This window comes from Phocoena sinus, chromosome 11 (assembly GCF_008692025.1).
Source record: "Phocoena sinus isolate mPhoSin1 chromosome 11, mPhoSin1.pri, whole genome shotgun sequence".
NCBI lineage: Eukaryota > Metazoa > Chordata > Mammalia > Artiodactyla > Phocoenidae > Phocoena > Phocoena sinus.
In genome coordinates this window covers 82,595,175-82,621,434 of record NC_045773.1, presented here as the reverse complement: position 1 = coordinate 82,621,434, position 26,260 = coordinate 82,595,175, and the positions used below count along the sequence as shown (strand labels likewise).

General features: G+C 43.8%; 1 protein-coding gene and 5 non-coding genes across 6 annotated transcripts; 4 read left to right on the top strand and 2 right to left on the bottom strand.

Annotated features, from left to right (window-relative positions):
* Window positions 1–2,565: 2,565 nt before the first annotated feature.
* On the top strand, window positions 2,566–2,638 carry TRNAV-CAC. Its single transcript has one exon. It is a non-coding gene; the product is annotated as a tRNA-Val (tRNA).
* A 4,079-nt stretch (window positions 2,639–6,717) lies between these two features.
* On the top strand, window positions 6,718–6,799 carry TRNAS-CGA. Its single transcript has one exon. It is a non-coding gene; the product is annotated as a tRNA-Ser (tRNA).
* A 1,458-nt stretch (window positions 6,800–8,257) lies between these two features.
* TRNAR-ACG lies at window positions 8,258–8,330 on the top strand. The gene has a single exon. It is a non-coding gene; the product is annotated as a tRNA-Arg (tRNA).
* A 5,337-nt stretch (window positions 8,331–13,667) lies between these two features.
* TRNAL-UAA lies at window positions 13,668–13,750 on the bottom strand. Its single transcript has one exon. It is a non-coding gene; the product is annotated as a tRNA-Leu (tRNA).
* Window positions 13,751–16,703: 2,953 nt separating this feature from the next.
* On the bottom strand, window positions 16,704–16,777 carry TRNAI-AAU. Its single transcript has one exon. It is a non-coding gene; the product is annotated as a tRNA-Ile (tRNA).
* A 1,607-nt stretch (window positions 16,778–18,384) lies between these two features.
* Window positions 18,385–25,150, top strand: PRSS16 (serine protease 16). The gene is made up of 12 exons (XM_032649272.1): window positions 18,385–18,518; window positions 18,594–18,754; window positions 19,592–19,691; window positions 19,834–19,963; window positions 20,739–20,862; window positions 21,131–21,208; window positions 21,295–21,342; window positions 21,797–22,087; window positions 22,838–22,979; window positions 24,377–24,556; window positions 24,636–24,781; window positions 24,897–25,150. The coding sequence occupies exons 1-12, from the start codon at window positions 18,449–18,451 to the stop codon at window positions 24,963–24,965; spliced, it is 1,539 nt and encodes a 512-aa protein (XP_032505163.1). The 5' UTR covers window positions 18,385–18,448; the 3' UTR covers window positions 24,966–25,150.
* Window positions 25,151–26,260: the final 1,110 nt, after the last annotated feature.

Below are 26,260 nucleotides of genomic sequence, written 5' to 3'. Positions count from 1 at the left end.
TAGAGCAGCAAATTTCTGCTTGCTTTCTTTTCTCTGTTGGACCCTACAACCCTCTCTCTCTCTTTTTTTTTCTATTTTTTCTGCATCTGAAGTTAATTGACTGATTTTATATATATATAGTATATCGAGTAAGATTTGAAAGACTATTCTAAAGAGAGCTATTTCTTTTAATGAGGCAAGTTAACTATTCATTTACTTGTTTTACTTTAATGAATTTATAAATTTTGTTTTTAATTGTTTAAAAAGCTGTGAGATGGTATTTCTTATCTTTAGTACATTTCTTTAACTTTGTATCAGCATCCACCATATGAACTAGTAGCTGTCTTCATTTTCTTTGTCATCTAGTGAAAATTCGGTGGAAAGTGAGTGGAAAAACCAATTTTTAAAATTTAATTGTATGTATTTATTTACTTTTATTAAAAATTTTTTTTTACTACAGTACTTTATCTGTAGTCTTTTCCCCTCCCTTTGTGTTTTACTGCCACTCTCCCGGATTTCCAAACCTTGAGAAACCTCTCTCTGCTTAACAGCCAGAATGTCAGCTGTTTGGATGACTGGGCATTCTCTTTTCTCTCCTGTCCTCCCCCAGGTTTCTTTGGCTGTGAGATCTCTCTCCATTCAGTAAGCCTTGGAGAGATTTCTCTCAGCTCTCCAGTCCTGGCTGTTGGCAGCTAAAACACAAAGTGCTGTTTGCTCTTCGTTTTCCTGCCGTGCTCCCCAACTTCAGAATGTTTTGAACTTGAGAGTGCCTCAGTGGGTATTTCCACTTTCTAGCCTTTCCCCTCACCCCCTTTTGACCTACTCTCCTCATCAGAGACAACCAGAACTGGTTTTGGCTACTTGAAATTCTGTTTGGGTCAAGCAAGCCCACAAGCAAACCTTAAAAATGTCTAAGTTTCTTCTGGTTTCTCCTAATCTGGTCTTCACAGGTTTTTCCTCCTCTGTGCCGCTGCCCATCTGCCACGAATACGGACAGCCAGAGGCTTCTTTTCTCCTATGAAGGCCTCTTTCTAGAATTTAGTTTATGTTCATTCTTTAGTATCCTCAGCTCCTGATGGGTTCAGAAAATCTACTCCCCTTAAGCTTATAGCTTTGCTTTAGTTAGTAGGTTGAGAGGGACACACACTTGCAACTTCCTACAACTTAACCAAAATGGAACTCAGTGCTTTGTATTTTTAAAATATTTCCAAATGTCTGTGCCAAAAGTACTTTTGCCATTCCTTGAAACTATTTCCTTTAAAATATATAACAACAGACTAATCTCTCTCAATAAGGAAATTAACCATGTTGCCAGCTGCTTTTCATATTGTTTCAGGTAATCCTTATATCACATGTCATTTATTCAACTGATATTTTAAAATAGCCAGTTTTGTTCTTATATTGAAGTTGGAAGAAGTGAGATATAATATCCATACGATACCATGAAAACTTCAAGAAGTGAAACGAGTGACCACCTGCAGGTATGTTGCCAGATTTTACTTAGACTTCCAGGTGATACTGCTGGGCACTTGCAGGGCAAAAGAATGTCACATGGAATTTGGATACATTTCAGAAAGTTACCTCGAATATTGTCCCCTGATTTGACGAATGTTTATTGAGAACTACCAATATAATGGTCCCAAAGCCACACATGATACCTTCCTCACTTTCCCAGAGCTTAAAATCCAATACCACCATGACTTCTGTTTAGTTGTCTAACAGTGGAGATGGTCTTCTCCACAGAAGCGGTATCTTCATTTTACTTTAAGAAAGATCTTCTTCAGTCTTTTGCATCTGATACAGGTGTATTTTCTACACAAATGATCAGGACAGGTTAGCAACATTATCCAGTGAAAGTACTTATACTATGCGCCATGGAAAACTTCCATATATGGGCACGTATCTTCCATATGTCAGCACATCTGCTTAAACAGAATATCCTGTTTGGAATCCTATCTCTTGCTTTTTGTAATTTTGGAGAATAATATCACCAGCAATGTTGAAGACAGCTTGATAAAGCAGAGATTTTTAGAAGTTAAATGATGGAGAAAATTGTGAACCTGTTGTCAGCTAGGAAATGAGGATCCTGAGGTCAGGAGATGACAGTGGAATGTTTTGTATAGAAATGCTGAGGTGGAAGGATTCGTTCATATAAAAGACTGCATGAAAAATCACACCCAGTGGGGCCTCAAAAGAGTACCCTAAATTCTGTCTTGGAAACTGTAGGCTGCAGAATTCTCATTCTGTAACACCAGCATATTATGGAGAGCAGTGGAGTCTGAATGCAAGCATCAGAGCTTTAAAAAACAAACAAAAAAAGTAAAACAAAACAACAAACTCATATCCTTAATTCACCAAAAAAAAAAAAATTCTCCAGGATGCTGCCTTAGCTTTCCAAGCCTGGAATTTATTCAAGAATTGGGATTATGAAAGGTTTTTGTTTTTGTTTTCATAAATGGAGGAAAGGGGAGAGAAATGCTTTGCAACAATGAACATTTCTTCAAAAGGCATGAAATGAATAAACCCGGGCTATACAGGCAAAATCTACTCAGTTATGTATAAGGGCTGGAGCAGCAACCAGCAGGTGTTTCCGTAGTGTAGTGGTTATCACGTTCGCCTCACACGCGAAAGGTCCTCGGTTCGAAACCGGGCGGAAACAAGGTTTTTTTCCTGATAATGTACTTCTACTTGATTTCAACTTGCTTATATTAAAAAATAACAAACCCCACAAATCTTCGCACTTACTCTTTGTTTGAAGGAAGAAATTAGCCTGAGAGTCCCGCGCCGATGCATAGTTTCGCTGTTCACACGGGACAGTTTTTCCGTTTCTCCCTTCTCCCCTCTGCTGGGTTCCGACGAGGCCTGTGAGGGTCCCTGGGAAAATATCAGAGGAGATGAGCCGGCGCCGCGGAAATGGTTGCTCTCTTCGGAATTTGGATTTCTACGAAAAGAGGCTTCACCAGGAACTGACCCTGAGGGCAGCTTGATCTTGGACCTGATCTGTAGCAGAAAAGTCTCCCAGACTCAAGCCAGTTTTGAAATCAGAGAATTCTGTTTCCCCTTGAGAAAGTGCACCGGCACATTGCCAAAAGCTTATACTGTTATTCTTCCTCCTAGCCTTTCCTAAAGGGACCTGTGCTCATGTACCAAAGTGATTGTGCATTAGGGAAAAGGAAAAAATCAGACTTTTCAGGAATTACTAGACAATGGCTCGGAACCGGCATTACTTGCTAGAGATAAAAAACATCATTGCTGTCCACCAGGCAGTAGGTACTCATGAAGGTCAGGCAACCAATGAAGTTTTGCCTCCTGTCCATTTCACTGTGGGCACAGTGGATCCCTGAGCCCACCCTGTGGTTACTTCCATAATTCCAGACAGAATCTCTATATCATTTCCATGACTAATGGAGTGAAGGCCAATTAGAGGCCACCAGAAATTCTTCTGTGAAAATAATTAAACAAAACACAATACTGATATTCCTGGACCGATTTTAGAGATTAGTGCCAACATCAAAAACTTGAAAGATACAGAGACAGAGATTCACCAAATTTCTATTCAACTCACTTACTCAACTGTAGAAGGTAAATGGGTTATGGAAAATGACAGTTATTGTAGATCTAGTCAAGTGATTATTTCCATTGCATCTGCTATTCCAGATGTTCTTTTTTTTTTTTTTTCAGATGTTCTTTTATTAATGGAGAAAATTAACACATGCCCTGGCACCTGGTATGCAGCTCCTGATATGGTTAGTGCTATTTTCTCTATACCCAGTCGGAAAGACCATCAGAAGCAGTGAGCCTTCAGCTGGCTGAGCCAACAGTACACCTTACCTACCCTACCTCAGGGGTATATCAGCTTTTCAATCATATGTTATAAATTAGTCTACAGAGACCTTCACCACCTTACCATATGTTCTAAAGTTGAAAGCTGATTTTTGTTGTTTTAAATATGAACACTGTAGGCAAATGTATATTGTGCAAACTGATCACAAGTGAATGGGCCTACCTTTCCAGAACTGGCTCAGTCCTGTGCGCCTCATTTGCATCTCTATCCCAGTTTTAGTCCATATGGACTGCTGTAACAAAAATACCATAGACCAGGTGGCTTAAAGGACAAACATTTATTTCTCACAGTTCCGGAGACTAGTGTCGGTTCTCAGTCTGGTGAAAGTTTGCTTCCTGGCTCCCTGTCTCATAGACAAGAGTCTTCTTACTGTCCTCAGATGAAGGAAAGGGTGAAAGAGCTTTTTGACATCTCTTTTATGAGGACCTAATCCCACTCATGAGGACTCCATCCTCATGACCTAAAGCCCCCACCTCCAAATACCATCTCATTGGGGACTGAGATGGTCTCAATGTAATTTGGGGGAGAGAGGCACGTTCAGTCTGTAGCAATCACCAAAACATCCATTTGCTTTTCTGACTTCAACTATGTTTAGTCAAGTATAAGTTGATATTGACTTTTTGTGCAGGGAGGCCAGTGGCCAATGGGTGATGTTGAAACCAATTATTAAAACATTTTGAAAGGAAATTATCCTGAACTGATCCTTCACATCCAGAAGTGCTGCCCCACCATACAGTCCTGACTGTCAGTTGAGTCTGAAAGAGTCTTCGTAGCCATCAAAGGAGGCATTTTCTAAGATATCTTTTTACCTCCCATTTCTTCCTGAAATTGAGAAAGGAAGTTGACTGAGAAAGACGCTTGCACAAATTTTAAAATCAAAGATGCTTTAAAGAAAATACCAGTCCGCAGGCATCAATCCAGGAGGAAAGAGAAAGAACATCTCCTGGGGGAATGTTGATGTGTAGAAGAATGTGGTACATTTAGAACTGAAAAGAATCCCTGACAAAAGTTAAACTCCCAAGGTGGACACAGGGAGGACGGGATGAACAGTGACTGCTTTTGGACGACGTTATTTTAAACAACCTCCTTTTTCTGTCCCCACCTCCACTTGGGGGTGAATTCCTTAGTAGTGTAGAAGTACTAGGAAGAAAATCAAGATCTAGCTGAGAAAAAAACACAAACACTTCAAAAGAGCTTTTTCATTTGTAAGTGGATTTCACAGTCTTCACCCCAAGATTATTTAATTCTCCAAAGTGTTCTGTTGGAAGAGCTATAAAACCTCCAGAACTGTGCACTGGTTACATGACAAAACTGGGGACAGGAAACTGGAGATTTATACAGAGTCACTTCACTCACTTATGAAGTGAGTGAAGGATTTCCCGTGAAAACAACTCTTGGGCACTGTCCGCTGTAAAGAGAACTACACTCTGGCCAAGACAGAAAATAAAAAGAGAGCTATGCTCTTTTCTCTGCAAAAACAAATCAACAAAACAAGACACACACAAAAACAACTTTTAAAGTTGTATTTCTAGACCCAAAGGAGGAAGTTTAAGCTATTTAAATTCTGCTAATTCTTCCACTTCCTTCAGAACATCCTAGAGCAAATCAAGGGCTTTGAAGTCAGGGTGTGAAGATGGTGGGTCTGACCTACTGAGCTGGTCCTGGTTGCTCACAAATGGAAGATCCAATTCAGTGTCTGAAGAACATTCCAGAATCGTTTGATCTTGGATCAGGTGATTCTCCTAGAGACTCCCAGGTCTCCCGTGCCCTGTGTGTCCAGGGCTAGGCTTGGACAGCATTCCAGAACCTTCTTGCCTTTTTGCCTCAGGCATCCTGAGTGCCTTCAAATCTTATTTGTGTGATTAGCTCCTTCTGAGGCTCGAAGTGAGGCCTCCTTCAGAGTGCTGGCTATCGCTGAGTTCCAGGAAGGAAGGGCTGGTCACCATTCCAGAGGAGAACTCTGGTAAGAAAACTTTTCTCCTCCACTTCCTCATTTATACTGTTTTCTTGAGCCTTTATTTGATTTTTTAAATAGGTAACATCTAAAGTCTAATGTGACATGCAGTAAATTTCTTCCTCCTTCTTCCAAAGAATTCCACCTCCTTAGTCTCCAGCCCCTCATCTGGGAGCTTTGTTTTGTTTTTGTAAAATGCATATACAATCTAACACAAATATATCTCCAATAGTATCATTCTATAGAGATTGCTCTGAACCTTGCTTCTACTTTATAGCATATGTATGTACATAGTGAACTTTATCGTTTTGTTTTAAATATGCATAGCATTTCACTGTGTAGTTATGCCATAATTTATCTAATTAATAGTTCTGACTAGGCTTTTCTCAATCTTACTATTACAGTTAATGCGGCAGAGAGTAAGTTAGAACACAATATAATTTCTCATGTGTTCAAGTCTATGTTTTACATTTGTGGAAATGCTGTATCAAAGAGTATATGCATTTGAAATATTGGTAGATCCTGCCACATTGTCCTCCTAGCAGTAAGGCATGGTGTATTTGTGGAGAACACAAATGAGCAGAATCGTAGACACACTTAATACAACTCTTACTTCATTCAATGCCAAGTATGAAGCTAAACCAGGCAATCCATGAAGACTGTAGAAAATTTTAGAAAATCAAGGATTCTTGTGATGCTGGAATATTGCCTTCTCTCAAGGAGGTGAGACTTTGCAGCCTGGAGCCTGGCAGGATGGGGACAAGTTGGATGAGGCTGAGCGGAGAGATCTGATGAGGGGACTTGAGGAGTGATCTCCTTTTACGTACTGCTTAAAGTAAACACGCCAGATAAGCAAGGATGGCCAGAATTGGTAAGCAGGATTATAAATCAGGGACTTATATGGTCTTTTTAGATCACTAAATAGAAACCGGAGATTCGAGCTGTGATGGCCGAGTGGTTAAGGCGTTGGACTCGAAATCCAATGGGGTTTCCCCGCGCAGGTTCAAGTCCTGCTCACAGCGTTTCTGAGTGCTTTTCCACTCAAATTACGAAATGACTTTCTCAGTGTGGTTCTCAATCTTCGTCTTATTACATAAACAAACTGCGGAATAAGAAGGCGGCCTTCCGTTCCGTCCCGTCCCAAGTACACTCTCAGTATTTTGGCTCTTCCATCCTCCTCCAAACTGGGCGGGCACCTGTGAATCCCTTGAGCGCGGGGGCGGGGCTTCCTTCAGCCCAACTACCTGCAGCTACCCCTCAGTACCCGGGAAGCCTGAGACTTAGTGAACGCTCAAAACAGCTGCTTGTTTTGTATCCATTCTGTTAAATCTAAAAGTAGCAGCAGGTCCCAAAGGCAAAGAGAAACAAGAAATTCTGTTTTAAAAAATCTGTAATAAAATTCCCCGCTCTGTTAATGGCGATGCAGGTAGCTTCCTTAAAGAGTTCTCTGGTATTTAAACAAAACAAAACAAAACAAAACAGTCTAGTGAGAACCATGAAGGTCTAGGATCATAAATATCTGTGTGTGTGTGTGTGTGTGTGTGTGTGTGTGCGCTCTTTAAAACATTGTACTATAGAAATGAGGAAACCGAGGCAAAAAGAAGATACACAACTTGCGCCAACGCAATAAATCTAACGAGGGAAGAGTACGGATAAAGGCTGTGGGCACCGTGACTGCACTCGGACCCAAATTATTGTACTTCTCGCTCAAAGAACTGCCCTCACTTATAAACACTTTTGTATCTCCACATACCTATTTCGCCTACATTGAGCCCTTAAATATAGCTAGCCAATTTATGTAATGATACTGGTATTCTCTAATTTTATAATTATATTAACTCTGAACTTCTAAGTTCCTATATGAATTTGGTTCTTAAAGTGTTTACCTTTATTAAATTAGTACCCCCATTTCGCCTAATTTGGGAGGGTGGGTGTTTCGGAATTTTTTTTCCTGCTGCTTAGAGTCTGAAATTATTTCCTGTGTAAAGAGTTTCAGCTCTTTGGAGAGTGAGATTGAAAAATATGATTAATACCTCAAGAATGTGTTTTATTCCAATTTCTCTTTCACTATATCAAAATTGAAAATTAAATGGATCACTAATTTTTGACCCATACTCAACATCAGTAAGTGCCAAAGGAAAATGAAATGACTTGATGAATGGACAGATGAATCGACTGCAGAAGTTAAAGAAACGTTCATAAGTAGAAACAATACAGACAACCACGCACATAAATGGGGGGAAAATGCTAACCACAGTCGTTCTATCACATACATGATGCTCCAAGGCAGAAAATTCTTTCATAATTATAAATATTTTAAGTGAATGTAACTTATACAAATTGACCCCGAAGATAACCAATCAGTTTTAGTAGAATCCATAGGTCTTTCTTGTACAACTAACTTCCATCTGTATCATGAATCAACTGTTTTCTCAATGATTCTAGTGAATAATGAGTAATAGAGAGCCTTGTAACTAGCGGGGCCAGTGGCGCAATGGATAACGCGTCTGACTACGGATCAGAAGATTCTAGGTTCGACTCCTGGCTGGCTCGACTTCTCCTTGCCTTTTAGGAAAAAATATGTCTCTGTGTACATTTTTCAAATTGATAACAAATTCTTAACGTCCTTCGATCTGGTTCTTCGCCTTGCATGGTGCCCACCACACAGTGCAATTTTGGCTGTCCGTTAAGTCTGAATGGATGCATAAGTTGTCTCTCTTCTGAAATGTCCTTTTAATCTCGTTTCTTTTTTTTTTTTTTTTAAACATCTTTATTGGGGTATAATTGCTTTACAATGGTGTGTTAGTTTCTGCTTTATAATCTCGTTTCTTTTAATGATACTGAGAAGGGGAGTTGACAGAAAGGTCTTTAGAAAGACAACTTTAAAAAATTAAATACGGAATATTATTTGACCATAAAAAGGAATGAATTTCTGATACATGCTACAACATGAGTGAAACTTGAAGACTTCATGTTAAATGAAAGAAGCCAGACACAAAAAGCCTTATGTTGTATGATTCCATTTATATGAAATGTCCGGAATAGGCAAATCCATAGCGGCAGTAGTAGTTGCCAAGAGCTGGGGAAAGGGTACAGAGTTGGTTTGCGGGTGATGGAAATGTTTTGAAACTCGATAATGGCGATGGTTGCACAACTCTGGGAATATACTCAAAAACACTGAATTGTACACTTTTATGTGAATATTATAGAATGTGAAGTATATCTTAGTTTTTAAAGATCAAAGAAGTGTCAAAGAAAAGAAACAAAGTCTGACCAGTATTTTCTTCATTAATTTTTCCCCCGTTGGGCAGGGCTCTCACTCTTCAGGCTCTTCCCCTGCACACTTTCTGTCTCTGAGCATCGGTCCTAGAGGAAAAAGAAGGGACATCAACTGGAGAAACTGAAGCAGGAAAGCCGCTTCTGTGGACAAACGAAATCATAGCGTCCCCCTTAGGCCCTCAATTCAGCGATCTTGGCAAAGATCTGCCCTGACACCCGAGAAAGCTATTCAGACTCTTATCTCCCCGCCCAGCTCCGGATCTCAACTAGAAGAGCGCGGCAGCCTCACCGCCGAAGACTGAGACTAAGAAAGTGTTCCGAGTTGTAAGCGATCCTAGACAAAAGTTAAACAGACAAGAAGAGGGCGACGGTGTCAAAGGAAAAGAGGAAAGTGGCAATTTGGGGGTGGTGTCTCTTTCAACAGCTGGATCTCCTTTCTAGGTGTTCCTGGGGCGTGACTTCAGACGCTTGGGGCCGAGCGGAGGAGCCTGGGAAGGAAATCAAGGTGAAGCTGGGAAAGGAACAAAAACATGCAAAGGAGACTTTCATTTGTTGGTATTCATGTATTTATCTTACAAAAGTTGATTGACTCTGGACAATGTGCGTTGTGAGGGGTGCCGGCAACCGAAAGAATGAACCTGCCACGCGTCTAGACCTCGTTTGATACCTCATCTGTTGGGCTGTTACCGAATTAAAAGGGGAGCGGGGTGGGGAGAGAAGAAAGGTCCAAAGGATTTGGAACTTCCTGATGTAAATACTTCTCAAATCTTAGCGCGGAGAAGAATCGCTAAGAAAAAGTATTAAGCCCAGTTTTCTAGGCTTCACCTCCCTCCCTCCCAGAGATTCTATATTGGTACTAAGATGCAGCCCATGAATTTTTAGCAAGGTGATGCTTCTGCTGCTATTCCGCCGACCATACTTTAAGCAGTACTGGACTAGTGCGTTGTATTTTATTACCCACTTTTTCCAGCTAACATCAACAGGGAACTTCCACGGTAGAAGAAAAAAAAATAGAACATCTATATGGAGACGCTCACAACTTTAGTATTATTCCACTAGGCTTTAACCAATAAAGGTAACCGACTTTTCTACTCTCAAGATTTTTGGTTTGTTTTTCTCTTTTATAAACGTGTTTCATTGAATACTTTTTTTTTTTTTGGTGGTGGTGGTGGAAGCTTGCTTTAGAAAGAAGTCCGTTTCAACCTCCCCCTCAAATAAACAAAAAGACCTATCTTTGATATAATAATCAAATCACTCTTGGACTTAAAGGAGATAAGCTAGGTTTTTTCAAAACTCTGCATATTGGGAACGTTCCTGCCCCCACTCCAAAAAAAATCTACAGAGATTATACTGTGAAGTGAGTATTTTTTCCTTTCCCCCAGAATGTTGTAGAAGTGCCCTGTCCAAAACAATAGCCATTAACACGTTTCTAAAATTTAGTTTTTTTAAAAAAGAATGTACAATATCTCATCCATTTTTTATTGATTGCATGTTAAAATGATAATATTAGGAGTTAAAACATTAAAATTAATTCCACTTGTGTATTTCTACTTCTTAAAATATGACTACTAGAAAAATTAAACTTACTTATTATGTGATATTATTTGTTAACTCTCACATCTTCTTGCGGTTATTGATGTAGCAACATCAGTAAAGTGTGATCAGTTTGCCAAGGATGTGGTTCTTTGAAGCAGACGCCATGGCAATGTCATATTCCAAAGAATTTGTTTGTTCTTTACGTCAAAAAATATCTGTATTCTTCTCCAAATGCAATTCTTAGTATGTGAAAATGAAAACTTTCTCACACTATATTTCTTTACTGTTTTTCTTTTTCTGTTCAAGAGGGCTCTGTGGGTTGGCTGGTTGAAGAGCGTGCTTAGTAAACAAAAGATCCTGGATTGCAATTTGGTGGAGCTGTCTCCATAGGTTTTATAATTTTGAAAAGTGTTAGCCCTCATTTTGTTGAACACAGTTTGGGGAATTGATCCTTGATCAAACCCGAGTTGTTCAATTGCTGTATGATGTGGAGAACTAAGAGCCTGATGTTTACTTTATAGATGTGGCTTCTGAAGGTGGCAGGCACTGGAAGTTTTCAAAGAAAAGAGGGAAAGACTGGATGGAGTATGTAAAAAGTTGCATGAAAAATCATTCCACACATGGCATGAATGAAGCACTGTAAATTATTATTTGGACACCAAACAGTTCAGAATTCTCATCAGATGACAATGCCCCTCTCATATGCAATGAGATTATCAGTGATTTGCTTTGCACATCATTGAATATTTTGTCTTTAATCAATGACTTTACCATCTGAGAGTTTGCAATGAGAGCTACAGCAGTTACTGGAAACCACTGTTTTTTATTTTGTATGATCCCCACAAACAGTGTTAATTCTTTTTTGCATCCTGGAATATTTACCACACATGATGTGGTCAATAAATATTTGTGAATGGATTTGTGAATATCCAGTTTCTTTTCTCTACTATTTTGGAAGTCAGTAGAATGGAGCTGGATGCTGGAGATGCTGACAGCTGCAGGAGCTCCTGGAACCAGAAAGCAAAACTCTTTCCTCCTACTGTGTCTCTCCTGCACCCCCTGCTGACAAAATTTCGGTGCCACCTAGCACAAGAAAATAAATGTTTAAAAGGCCCAGAACCCTTTTCAAACAGTAGTCTAAAAGGGTGAATGTGTGGCTGAGAAGTGCATTAGAAAAAAAACCTGTTTTTCCTGCTGTGTGTCTCCTTCACTACTCACACAAGAACACTTTGCTTCTGACACTTCTGGCCACCAACTACATGGGAGTTTTCCCCCCACCAAGCAAGTCTACAGCACTAGCTGAGTGCCCTACAGTTTAACTCAATTCTGACACTATTTATCTGGAGATAGCATCAGATCCCACAGGTTACGGGCTTAGTCCCTCGAGACCACACCCATTTCAGATGCCAATGGAAAGTAGTAGGTCCCCACGTTACCCCAACACATAAACAGATGACACATTTCAGTAGATTGTTGCAAACTAAAAGTCCAATAAATATGTTAAATTTAAACACGCACACACAGTAAGACTAACTAGTCTAGTAGTTAGTCTATCAAATACGTTTGATAGACTAACTAGTAGACTCTATAGAGCTGAGAAAAGAAGTGATAAACTTGATGGTAGGCTTAAAAACTACCTAAGCTGAAACACCAAGCAAAAAAGAGCACTGAAGAATTATTGATTAATATATTCGTAATCAGAATCCAGAAGGTGAAGAGAGAGAGAAAAGAACAGAAAAAATATTTGAAGAGTTAATGGCCGAGTATTTTCCCAAGATAATGAAATACAGATATCCCTCACTTTTCAAAAGTTCACTTTGCTGCCACTTCATTTTTAGGAAAGACCTACGTTTGTACCTGTTTTGTAGAAAGCCATTATAGAGGCAGTGTGCATCAGGAGCAGCAAGGGTGGGACCACCAAGCTCCTCCCCCAGGAAATACAGTCAGCATCTCAGCATCAAGCCGCTATAGCTTTGAACTGTGTCTGTGAGCATCTGTGCTTTACCTACATTTATTTTGTGCATCCATGTGCAAGAAGTGTCCTAAGGTAACTACTTCTTCGCTTCACACCAATTCAGCTTGTAAAAGGTTTTATAGGAATGCTCTACTTTCCGATAGCAGAGCAAACCTGTACCTCAAACCTCAGCTCCAAGGTCAGAGAATTCCAATCTATCTATCTATCTATCTATCTATCACCTATCTATCTATCTATCAATCAATCTATATATCTAAAACAGCAGGCTTATCAGAAATTAGGTATACCAGAAGATAACGGAATGACATTTTAAAGTGATGAGAGGCTAAAAAAAAAGAAATTAAAAAAAAATCTGTTAACCCAAGCAAAAAATATTTTCCAAAAGTGAAGAAATAAAGGTCTTTCCAGACAAACAAAAACTGAAGAGTGCATTACTATCAGACCTGAAAAATAGGAAATGTTATAAGATGGACTTCAGGAAAAAGGAATACAAAAGAATGAATATCCATTTCTGTACGTATAATGGAGGTACATATAAGGAATACTTTTTCCCAATTTTCACTCTAAAAATGATAGACTGTATTAAGCAAAAGTAGTAGTGACGTATTGTACAGTTACAGCATATATGAAAGCAAAATCTATGACAATAACACACACTATAGGAGGGAGTATATTATTACAAGCTTCTTACACTGCACTGGAAGCAGCATAATGTTACTTGAAGGTGGACTTTGATTAATTGTAGCTGTATATAGAAAACCCTAGGGAAACAACTAATGATTTTTTAAGACATACAAATGATAAGGCAATGCTGGAGATATCATCAAATCATGTAAAATACTCATATATTTCAAAGACAGGAAGAAGATAAAAGAAAGGAACAAAGGACAAAAGGAACACATAGAAAACAACTAAGTTAGCAGATTTTGATACAAATATGTCAATATTTATGTTATATCTAAACTATCTAAATCACCCAATTATAGATAGATCCTGTCAGATTGGATAAAAGAAGTTCAGCGACATCTGCATGCTGGACTATTTTCCAACTTTGTACAAGGAATTTTCATTTTCAGGTAAGACATCTGCTAAAAAGGAGTTACCGGGAGTGGGGTTCGAACCCACGCGGACACACATCCATTGGATCTTAAGTCCAACGCCTTAACCACTCGGCCATCCCGGTGCCGTGAGCCAGGGCTAACATGTCAAGTATTACTGGGTTAAAATTAATTAGACTTCCTAGTCCCTGGAAGATTATGAATAATTTTACACACGTGAAATCTGGGACCAAGCTTTAAAGAGAGGAAACAAATCCTTGTAATGTTTCTTGGAAAAAACTAATGAAAACGTTTATTTTCACTAGTTTATTAGTTTATCTAATCACAAGTTTGTGCCACGCTTTGACCAGGGTTAGGGAAACACTGAACCACTGCTGATCTTATGGACTTACATTAAGATGAGGAATATTATGACAAAAAAAAAAAAAAAAGCACATGATGCTGCAGGAATACATACTTTTCCAGACCCAACTCACTATGCTCAAGAGAAGACACTTCTTTTAGTGCATCTGGAAAGAAAAGCCAAAGAGGAAAGGAAATGGTATAACAGAGGTGGTGAGAATGCAGCCTCATGAACCATGTCTCAAGACTCTACAAAGGTGGAATGTACATGTTTTATTACTCACTACAGAACACTGTTTTGCCCCACTCCAAACCCACTGAATCTAATTGTCCAGGTAAGGGCTTCAGGTTTGGAATCAGAGGACAGTTAATATCGAAACAAGTTCCTCTTGGAGTACATTTGGAAAACCCTAGTGCAAGCATATGGAATTTGGAATTTGAATACAGGACATTGGTTTTAATAAGGAAGTATTTTAAACAGAAGTTCTAACTCTCCACTAATGAAATTTCTTTCCTGAGTACTTACTATGTGCTAAGTGCTGAGCCAGGTGTACATAATCCACCAAGTCAGTAAGACGCTGCCAGACACTTCGGGGTTGGGGTACTGAGTTGTTTAAGAACTCATTAAAACAGGTTTCAGATGGGTATTTGGGGAGTTGTGTTGAAAGTCTGTGAAGGATTCTGGAATCAGAGATGAAATTAAATCCTGAAGTAGGGTTTGGAATAGAAGTAATTTATAAACATCATAAAACATCTATTGCAAGCCACAAAAATAAATAAATACAGTCACCACTTGGTATCTGCATCTGAAGGGATTGGTTCCTGAAACCCCCTCAGATACCAAAATTTGTGGCTGATTAAGTTCCTTACAGTCGGCCCTCCCTATCTGTGGGTTCTGCATCCCATACAATAATATGAGATAATATGAGAGGATTGTGTCAGCTGTAACATACAAACACAAAAGGTCCAAGGGCAACTCTCCTCAAGCTTAAAATCATTGATGCAGAAGGAGTCCATCCCTTGTTGGCAATGCACAATGCTTACTGAGTTCAAAAACCTATGTCCTCCATTGCCTTATAAAACCAGGAGAAAGGAATATGTCACTCATTTCATTGGTCCATCCAGTGCCAGGTTCTGTCTCTGGCCTTTTAGATACTATGTGCTAACGAGCAAAGACATGGCCTGAGAGATTCTTGCCTTTGCATATTGAGAGAAATCCAGGCCTGTCAATGTCTGGGTCAGAGCTGAATTGGGAGGGGTGAGTAGTGGGTGCAAGAAAGGGCATATCAGAGAAAGGAGTCCCCATACATTGACATACACAAGAGTTTTTCTATTGTTCTGTTATTGTAATTCTTTTTTGGTCAGTATTTTTATTGAGGTATAATTGACATAAACCTTATATTAATCTCAGGTATAAAATGTAATGATTTGATATTTGTATATACATTTGTATATACAAAATGATCACCACAATAAGTCTAGTTAACATCCATCACTCTACATTGTTACATATTTCTTTGTGTGATGAAAACTTTTAGTATTTATTCTCTTAGCAACTTTCAAATATTCAACACAGTGCTATTAACTATTTTACCATGGTGTACCTTACATCCCCATAACTTATTTTATAACTGGAAATTTGTACCTTTTGACCCCTTTCATTCATTTAGCCCATCCCCCAGCCCCTGCCTCTCGCAACCGCCAGACTCTTCTCTGTGTCTGTGAACTCGATTTTGATTTTGATTTTTAGATTCCACATGTAAGTGAGATCACGCAGAATTTGTCTGTTTCTGTCTCACTTATTTTCTCTTAGCATAATGCCCTCAAGGTCATTAAAAATTAATGAAAAGTCATTAATAATAAAAATCAGTGTTTTTATTATACATTACTTGGATATTTAAACAACTAATTTTGCTTTATGCCAAAGTAAAATATTGAGAACACATACTAATCACAAACTTAGGAAAAGACTGATTGTCCTGTAGCAGTGGTGACAAGTAGCCACCAGACCTGAATTTAAACCAATTCAATCTATCCATGACAATTGTTTTGTGAACATGTTTGCATGACAACCAATCACTGTCAACCCCTGCTTTCTGAAAGTGAGCCAGGCAGGGAGGCACTCACTCCAATAAACATACCTTTGAGTGCCAACCAAACAACAGCAGTTCCTCCCAATAACCATGCTTCCATAGAATATGTCAACCCACTTAGCCTCCGAAAGCCTATCTTAAGCCCCCTCCCAGAAAACATCAGTCATAAGCTCTTTCAAAGGGACTGTGCCTTACCAACATTGCTCCCTCCTTAAATGAACTTTGGTTTTGTATTTCAAGGATTGAGTGATGAAAATGCACCTTTGTCAAACCTGAAACATCTAAATTTCACTTCTTGCTGAGACTATGTTTGCTGGGGGGGGAGGGGCGGGGGCGGGGAAAGCAGGTGGGGTGACAAGGAAGGTAGGTGCCATTGCTGAAGAACAAATTAAGTCAACATTTAATCCCAATTTTATTGCTGAGACTATGTTTGCTGGGGGGGGAGGGGCGGGGGCGGGGAAAGCAGGTGGGGTGACAAGGAAGGTAGGTGCCATTGCTGAAGAACAAATTAAGTCAACATTTAATCCCAATTTTATGTCTGCGAGGTTATTTCCAATTTGATAGGTGCCTTTAGGAAGATTATTTAATTTGATAGGTGCCTGCAGGAAGATTATTTAGTAACTGAAGAGCCAAAAACACGTACTGGCCAGTACGGGGATCGAACCCGCGACCTTGGCGTTATTAGCACCACGCTCTAACCGACTGAGCTAACCGGCCACTTGTAGCAAGGGTGGTGTTGCTTTTCACATAAAATAACAGGTTTCACATTCTTGTGTCCACCTAGAACTAAATGATACGTCCACAAATTGGACAACCTAGAAGAAATAGATTCCTAGAAATATACAACCTACCGACACTGAATCGTGATGAAACAGAAAATCTGAACAGTCCTATTACTAACAAGGAGATTGAATCAGTAACCAAAAACCTCCCAACAAACAAATGTCTAGGCTTCACTGGTAAATTCTACCAAACATTCAAAGAAGAATTAAGACCAGTCCTTCTCAAACTCGTCCAAAAAGTAGAAGAGGGGGAGGCTCTTCCAAACACATTTTACCAGGCAAGCATTACCCTGAAACCAAACCCAGACAAGGTTGCCACCTCACATATTGCAATATGGGGAAGTCATTGTGACTTATACATGATTTGGTGTGAACTTTATGCTGACTAGAACAGCCTGTCTTGTGACCCATCAAACATACCTTGTACATCTGCTTTAACCATTGAAAAAGGTGCATTGTCCAGAAGTAAAATATGTCCGTTTTGAAGATAGAGATAAAGCTAAGAGGCTTGTTGATAGTCCAAGTCAGAGATGATGGTGGCTAGAAGAAAGTGAGAGAGCTGGAGGTGGGGAGAAGTTGTTGGATTCTGGATAAATTTTTAGAGTAGAACCAGCAACATTAGTTGATGGATTAGTCATTCACTCAACAAACATTTATTGATTGCCCGCTATGTACACTGTAGTAAGGACCCAATATTTAGCAATGGACAAAAGAGATGAAAATCCATAGCCCCATGGAGCTTACTTTCTAGTCTGGGAGACAGATGATGAACCATATAAATAAATAAAATATGTATACTTCTGATAGTGATGTTGCTATGTTGCTATGAAGATGAGTAAAGAATAAAGGAGACCTACAGGTTTGACAATTTGTCTGACCATGGAAGACCTATCTGACCTTTGAATAGAGATCTGGCTGAGGTGAGGGAGCACGACATGAGGGTTTACGGAGAAAGAGGAATCCACAGTGAGAACAGCAGGAGTAAGTCTGAGATACTCAAAGTGTTCTAAGGACTCTAAGGAACGTGGTGAGATTGTGGGTCAGATGGTTGGTGGGGGGGTTGATGAGGGGCAGAAAAAGGGGGACACTGGAAAATAGACATGGCGAGACTAAACGAGAGAGAGACTGAAATAGAGAGAAGACTGAAAGAGAAGCGAGAAACAAAGAGAGGGACAGACTGAGTGTTGGGGCAACTGAGGGGGACTGAAAGTGTGCTGAGGGCAGAGAGAGGAAGAGGGGGTCCTGAGGTAGAAAGAAGTGGTGACTGAAGGAAAGAAGAGACTGAGGCACAGGCAGGGAGACTGAGGGCCAGAGGGGAGGGAGATCAGGGGGCAAGAGAGGAGAAAATCGGGAGCAGAGAGAGAAGTAATTGGATATCCGGGGGGGGCACACCAGCAGGTCTCTATATACAGACTCTGGCGTCCCTGCCTCGCTTTAGTGGTTCCAACAGAAGCTTGACCAGTCCCAGGACAGGAGTCTGGAAAGAAACCTGAGCTCCTGATCAAAGACTATAAATTTAAAGGCCAGCCCTGGGAACGTTAGATGAAGTCTTGAGTGAGCGGGGAGAACACAGCACCTAGAGCCCTTGCACAGAGGACTGGACACCATGGCCATTGGGCCTGTCCCGTGGCTGGGCCCTCTGCTCCTGGTTTCCCTCTTGGGGTCCTCAGCTCCAGGTAGGAGGATCCTGAGTGTCAGGCAGGGGGACCTAAGGGGGCCTGGCCTGACTCTTTCCCCTCCACGTCCCACAGCTTCCCTCCTTAGGCGCCTGGGTGAGCACATTCAGCGGTTTCAGGAGAGCTCTGGCCTGGGCCTGAGCCTGGACCCAGGAAGTGTGGCCCTCCCAAAACAGGGGTGGCTGGAACAACCACTGGACCCCTTCAATGCCTCCGACAGACGATCCTTCCTGCAGGTGAGGCCCGGAGAGGGGGAGACCACTGTGTCCCCTGCCCCCCTCCTTAGTCTCCCTACCCTGCCCCTTGTTCTCTGCTTTCCGTTCCTATCTCTACACCTCTGTCTCCCCATCCCTCTCCCCCTCAGTCTTATCCGATTCCTGCTGTCAGAATCCCTTATGGCCCTTTAGTCTAGCCCCTCTGTTTTTTGGATTTGCCCTCTACCCCCTAATCTCCCCTTCTTTTCTTCAGCCTCCCACTTGTTTTTGTCCCTCAGGTCCTGTCCTTCAGTCTTTCCTTTTCCCTGTCATTCACTCTCACTCCCTCACTGCCCCTCAACACCGCCCCCGCATCCTTCAGATTACACACTAAACCCACCACCAAGTCTCAGTATGGAGCAAAAATCTGGACCATCTTTGGAACCAGACCTGGCTAACAATAGGCACTTGAAGGTATCTACTGAATGAATGAACAGATTTACCATTTTTCACACCTACTCTATCCACAGTCTCCAGAGGTCATCTCACGTAGGCCCTATTCCTAAATCCATCTGCATTCATTATTTATTCTACAATTATTATTTCAATATATTGCAAGTGCCTACCAAGTGCTAGCCACTATTCTTGACCCTGGGGATATAAGAGTGAAAAAGCTGACAAAAATATCCGCTCTTGTAGATCTTACATTCTAGATGAGGAGACAAAGAGGAGAGAAATGAACACGTAAATAAACAAGCCTATTTCAGATACTATAGGTATACAGAGATCCATTAGGGAGAGAGACTGGAGCGAACAGGGAATAAAGAACAGGTCAGAACTCTCACAATCCCATTTCTTCTTCCCCATCCTACCTCTTAGCGGTATTGGGTAAATGACCAACATTGGACCAGCCAGGATGGGCCTGTATTCCTGCATCTGGGGGGCGAAGGCAGCCTTGGGCCTGGTTCAGTGATGAGAGGTAAGATGCAAGGGTGAGGAAAGACATAGATGAGTAGCTGGTGGAGGCCAGGAAGGGGAGTTGCATATTGCAGTGCTATGAGGTCTGAGAGTTGCGGGAGTTGACACCCACTTCACACACACACCCTCTGGACTCTTCACAGGGCACCCTGCAACCCTGGCCCCAGTCTGGGGGGCCCTGGTGATAGGTCTGGAACATAGATTTTATGGCCTGAGTATACCCGCTGAGGGGCTCGACGTGGCCCAGCTCCGCTTCTTGTCCAGCCGCCATGCGTGAGTAGGGGTAGGGAAAGTGTTTGGGGTCATGGGACTGAGGATGTCTGTGTTTTGGCATCTCTGCATCTGTGTCTCTCTCCTCCACTGCCTGAAGTTGACCTCTGAGTCTCTGGTCCCATGTTTTTATCTCTGTCTTTCAGTGTCCTGTTCTTTCTTTCCCCATCTCTGGGTCTCTCTCCTTCCCTTTCCCCCAACCCCCCCCTTCCACTGTATTCTTACGTTTTGCGGTCTCACTACAGCCTGTTGGTCCAGACCACCAGCATCTCTTACCTCGATGACAGAGCCTCCTCACTGGTCTCCTTGTTTCTGCCCTTGATCCCTCCAGTCTACTCTCCAGATGAAGCAGAGTGCTCATTATAGCATAAACCAGATCACCTCTCTCCCGGCTCAAATCCTTCACATATCTCTCATCACACTCAGAGTAAAGACAAAAGCTTTGCAATGGCCACAAGGTCTGATTGGCTCTGGCTCCCCAGTTAACTCTCTGATCTCTCCTACAGGCTAGATTTTCACCCAAACTGCCTTGGAGGTTTTCCCTCTCCCACCTAGTCTGGAAGAGAATGGTGGAGGCTTTCCAGATGGGTCTCCCCTGACCTAGGCACTCATGAAGAAATGAGTTTGTGGGCATGCGGAGTCCTCAGAAATACCTCATGAGAAAAGAGCCCTAGCTTCTGGCCAGATTCCCTCCATTCTCCATTCCCGCCTATACAACGGGGGAATCTTCAGGGATTCCCGGTGTTGGAGACTGACCCAGCCTCCCCTCTGACCCTAGGCTGGCCGATGTGGTCTCTGCCCGCCTCGCACTCTCCCGCCTCTTCAACGTCTCCTTCTCCAGCCCCTGGCTCTGCTTCGGAGGCTCCTATGCCGGCTCCCTGGCTGCCTGGGCCAGGCTGAAGGTCCCGGGACTCCTCTGGGAGGACTGGGGGGAGGGAACTTGGACTCCGGGGTCCCCAACTCAGATAACAGAATACTGCCCACCACATTCCCTCCTCCCACACTCTCCTTTCCGCCCAGAAGAGCTTCCTACAATCTGCCTTCAGGGGAGTCCCGTGTATAGAAGGTAGGGACTTGCCTAAGATCACACAGCGAGTGAGTGACACAGGGGCGGGAAGATATGGGATCCCAGTCCCTAAGCCCCCAGGCTGACAACTTCTCCTCCCTCAGTTTCCCCATCTCATTTTCGCCTCCGTCGCCTCTTCCGCTCCGGTGCGGGCCATACTGGATTTCTCCGAGTATAATGACGTAAGGATGGCGGGCGGTGGGTCCGGGTGGGGAGGAGGGCCTCAGCGGTCCGAGTCACCTGATACTCTCCCGCGGTCGGACTTTAGGTGGTGTCTAGAAGCCTAATGAACACTGCGATTGGCGGATCCCTGGAGGTAGGATGTGGGGCCCAGGCCAAGGGGGATAGGGAGAGAGAAGAGGCCTTGAGGATGGGGGCCAAAAGAAAAGGTTGAAGCTTGCAAGGTGTCGGGGTCTGAGGGACTTGGGAGCCCCGAGAGGTGGGTGGATTTGGGAAGAAGGTGGGAGCTGAAGATGGGTCCGGGTACCAAGAAGGGAGGAGACCCAACAGGGGCGGGGCTGATACGGAGGCGGGGCCTGGGGACAGAAGACCCTATCAGGAGGCTGTTCCACTGTGGGGCGGGGCCTGGGGGACGACCCGGAGGGGAGCCGGAAGAGGGCGGGGCTTCGGGTCTGAGTGGCGTTCAACAGCCCCCGGGATGAATCTGGCGCCGGGAAAGTGGGGAGCCCAGGGAGGATGCAGGTCGTGGAAAGGGAAAGGCCGGGGCCCGGGTCCCAGTCTTCGCCAACGCTGCCTCTCGTTCCCAACAGTGCCGGGCTGCTGCGTCCGCAGCCTTTGCGGAGGTGGAGCGACGGCTGCGCGCGGGCCGCTCGGCTCAGGCAGCGCTGCGAGCGGAGCTGGGCGCATGTGGGTCCCTGGGGCGCGCTGCGGACCAGGCAGAGCTGCTGGGGGCGCTGCAGGCACTCGTGGGAGGGGCAGTGCAGTACGACGGGCAAGCGGGAGCGCCGCTGAGTGTGCGAAAGCTCTGCGGGCTCCTCCTCGGGGACCGGGACCACTGCAGCAGCCCTGCGCCCTACTGCGGGCTTCATCGGGCAGTGCAGGTGAGCACCCCTGAGCACCGCCAGGCGTCGGCAGACAAGGGTTCCTGCTCCACCTCCGCTGTGTGATCTTCGTCAAGGGTAAAACCTTCTGCACCTTAGTTTCCTCATCTGTAAAATGGGTATGACATCTCATAGGGACCTCGGAGGTGAAATGAAGTAGGGGCATGGAAAACACTCAACAGGGAGCCTGGCACACCGTATGCAAATGTTAACGACTATGCTTACTATCTAACTTGCCCACCTTGTTCTGGCCTCTTCCTGGAGGCTGCAACAGCGTCTAGCACACAGCAAGCTCTCAATTAGTATTTATAGAATGAAAAACGGTAGCCCTGGGGACACAGTTCTAGAGACCGGGCTCCCAGCCTCGGAATCCACAGCTACAATCCAGCTGTCACTTTTCCAGCGTTTTCTGCACCAAGTACTGTGCAGTGTGCTTCACATTTATTATTTCATTGAATTCTCATAATAGTTCGAGGTAGGCACAGCTGAGGAAACCGAGATCTAAGATATTCTTACATGCCCAAGATCTCACAGGTAAGATGTTCTTGGTCATCTAGTACCTTAATCTCTAACCTACAGGGACCTAGGTCCCCACCACCTCTGACGACTGAATCCCAGGAGAACTCAAGGACTCACTCTTCTGACTTCTGACTTTTGACTTGTAGGGATCTATGGCTCCAGCCCTGGCTTGATGGGGGGAAGGGAGGAATGTATGTATGTATGTATGTGTATATGTATATTGTCCCCTAGGTTGTCACACACAGCCTGGGTCAGAAGTGTTTAAGCTTTTCTCGAGCAGAGACAGTGGCACAGCTGAAGGTCACAGAAACCCAAGTGGCCGGCGTTGGCGACCGGCAGTGGTTGTACCAGACCTGTACCGAGTTTGGCTACTGTGAGTGACTGGCCTAACCCTCACCCCCAAAACATACATTCTGTGCTATGCCCAGACAAGCCATCTAACAGGTAGTCTGGATTCGTTTTCATTTCCATAGGACAACTAGCCGGACTGCTGGGCCTCGTTTAACCTGCAGGTGTGGGCTGTGGGGTGAACAGCCGTACTAGAGTGTGCGTGTGTGCTTGGCCCTCACGTACCTTCTCACTCACACACTTAGCCCTCAACATGAGTGATCGTCCCTTCAATCTGCTCTTCATCTGTGTGCCTGTCCCAGGAATGGCCCTACCCTCTCCAGTTACCAGGCTAGAAACCCTAACAGTGATTTGCGTGCCTCCTTCCCATCATCCCCATAGCTTGTCAATCACTGAGTCTTGCCCACTCTTTATCCTGGACAACTCTGCAGTTCACCCAACCCCTTTCTCTTCCCACCTCTGCTGTCCTGGTAGGGACCCCCATGCTCTCCTGCCTGGATCCCTGACCCAGCCTCTTCTCTGGTCTCTAGGACTTCCTTTCACCCATACAATGCAACTTCCTCACAGGGCTTTGCATATTTTGACACCCACACCCCCACACCCCCACACCCCCACCCGGCAGATACACCAATCTTCCTAATCCTCAGGCATTTTCTTGGATTACTTATCTTCCCCTCTTCACACAGTTTACTCGTTTTCAAGTCTCAACACAAGATGTCCCCTCCTCAGGAAGGGAGGCAGATCTCTCAAGATAAGTCTGCCTCCCTGCGCCCCACCCCATTAGCTCCCTGTTCTTCTCCTTAGCACTTTCCACAGTCTTACCATACATTCTTTATTGCCTATCTCCCCTCTGGACTGTGAGTTCTGTGACAGCAAAGCCTGGGGCTGTTTTGTTGTCACTATGTTCCCAATATATTGTTCAACATATATCTGGCTACATGGTAGGTGCTCAAATAAATTGTGAAGGAAGGAATGAATTAATGTGAGGCTGAGAAGTTAGATTTACCCTGAAAGCACAGAGGAGCTATGGATATTAAGCAGGGGTCCAATTTGTGCTTTCAGCACTGCAGTCTCTTTCTCACCTCTAGACCTTCGCACATGCGGTTTCCTCTTTTCTTTCTTTGTTTGCCTCACTCCGGCTAATTCCTTAAGGTCTTATCCCTTGCAGGATGCCGTCCCTGAGCCCGCTGTGCTCCCTCTGAGACGGCCCCACCCCTACCCCAGGCCTTTGTCCATAACAGCCCTGATCATTCTGGGCCATCACTGTCTGGGGCTGAGTATGTCTCTGACAGGAACCATGAACTTATTGAAAGGAGGGTCTGGAGCTGTCTTGATCATCAGTAGGGAGAGCTCTGTAAACGATTATTAAAGAGGTAGGGGGCTGGCTATGTACTCCACACTTATGGATACCTCTCTCCACAGATGTCACCTGTGAGGTCCCTGGATGCCCTTTCTCCCAGCTCCCAGCTCTGCCCTCCCAACTAGAGCTATGTGAGCAGGTGTTCGGGTTTTCAGCCTCATCCATAGCCCAGGCTGTGTCCCAGACAAACTCCTACTATGGTGGCCAGACCCCAGGGGCTACCCAAGTGCTGTTTGTTAATGGTGAGCATGCTATCAGAACCTGACTCCTTAGTGTCTACCTGGCCCCAGCTCAACACACCATTCTCTCCTTTCTTTCCAGGGGATATAGACCCCTGGCATGTGCTAAGTATAACACAGCCTTTGGGACCCTCAGAATCAGCCCTTCTCATCCCTAATGCTTCTCATTGCTTGGACATGGCACCTGAGAGACCCTCAGACTCCCCCAGCCTCCGCCTAGCACGCCAGGTAATCGAGAAAAAGCTCTGGGTGATTTGCACTGTCATTGCATACTAATTTGCATGTTCCTGCTCTCTACTAGTGCTGCAGTCTGACTGTCCAAATTCTCTCCACCTCGCCACAGAACATCTTCCAGCAGCTGCAGACCTGGCTTGATCCGGCAAAGAAGAGCCAGGTTAGGGGTGGGGTCTGAGCCCCACATCCTCACCATTCCCCATGTGGCCACCTCAGTCCTGGATGTATACACTTATTGGACAAGAGAAAGCTTGTTTTGAAAGAGGAAATTCCCAGGAATTCGGATTTAGCACCTGTTCTGCATAAAACTGACTTGTGTCTGCAAATGTCCTCACTCCCAACTAAAAGTGCTTTGTTACAAAGAGTTATGTGAATATAAGTGATTCTTCTCATCGTGAATGTTGTTATTTTTTTTTATTTTTTTTTATTTTTTGCGGTATACGGGCCTCTTGCTGTTGTGGCCTCTCCCGTTGCGGAGCACAGGCTCCAGACGCGCAGGCTCAGCGGCCATGGCTCACGGGCCCAGCCGCTCCGCGGCATGTGGGATCCTCCCGGACCAGGATACAAACCCGTGTCCCCCGCATCGGCAGGCGGACTCCCAACCACTGAGCCACCAGGGAAGCCCGAATGTTGTTATTTTAAATGTCAAAGAAATATGGCTCTTTATGCTCATCTCCTCCCCCTGCAAATCAGCTTCTGTCTCAAATTCTGCTCAGCTCCTGGACTGGGCACCTTGCTTCATGTCTCTCTCTGGACCTCAGACCCTGACCTGTCTCTGCTTCTCACTGTTTGTCTCACTGTGCCCTCCTCCCTCAGTCTCTTCCTGTCTAACTTGTCTCTGTCTCTAATTGTCTCTCAACCTCCTCCTGTTTCTCTGGATATCTTTCTTTCTGTCTCTCTCTGTGTCTTAGTCTGTTTCTGTTTATTTCTCTGTGTCTGTGTCTCTGTCCCTGTCTCCCAGTCAGCATCTCCTCTACTCTCCTCTCTTGCTTGCTCGGTCCTTAGTTATCTCCACCGCTCTACTCCTGTCTCTCATTCTGGTCCCTGTGTCCCTTTAGTCACTTTCTCTCTCACTCTCTCTCTGCCTCTATTTCCCTCTCTTCAGACTTTCCATCTCTCCTTCGTTATCTTCTCAATATCTCTCTCCCTCAGGCTCTGTTTCTGTCCCTTGTGCTCTTCCCCACTGTCTCTATTTCTCTTCCTGTCACTTAATCTTTGTCTGTCTGTCTTTCAGTTTTCCATCTTTTTCACTCACCATCTTTTTCCATAATTAAATGTCACTCTCGGGCATTTCCAGCTTCCAGCCCTAGGGATTTAGGGTTCTGGTCAAACCTTCTTGATGGGGACACCCCCAAGTTCTAAGAGGTTGGGCCCAGTACCAAGGGGTCCGACCCCAGTACTAAGGGTCCCGCTTAGCCTGCTTTAGCACTGCCAACAGTGCCCTGTTCAGCACTCAGAGCCACAGACACCAGG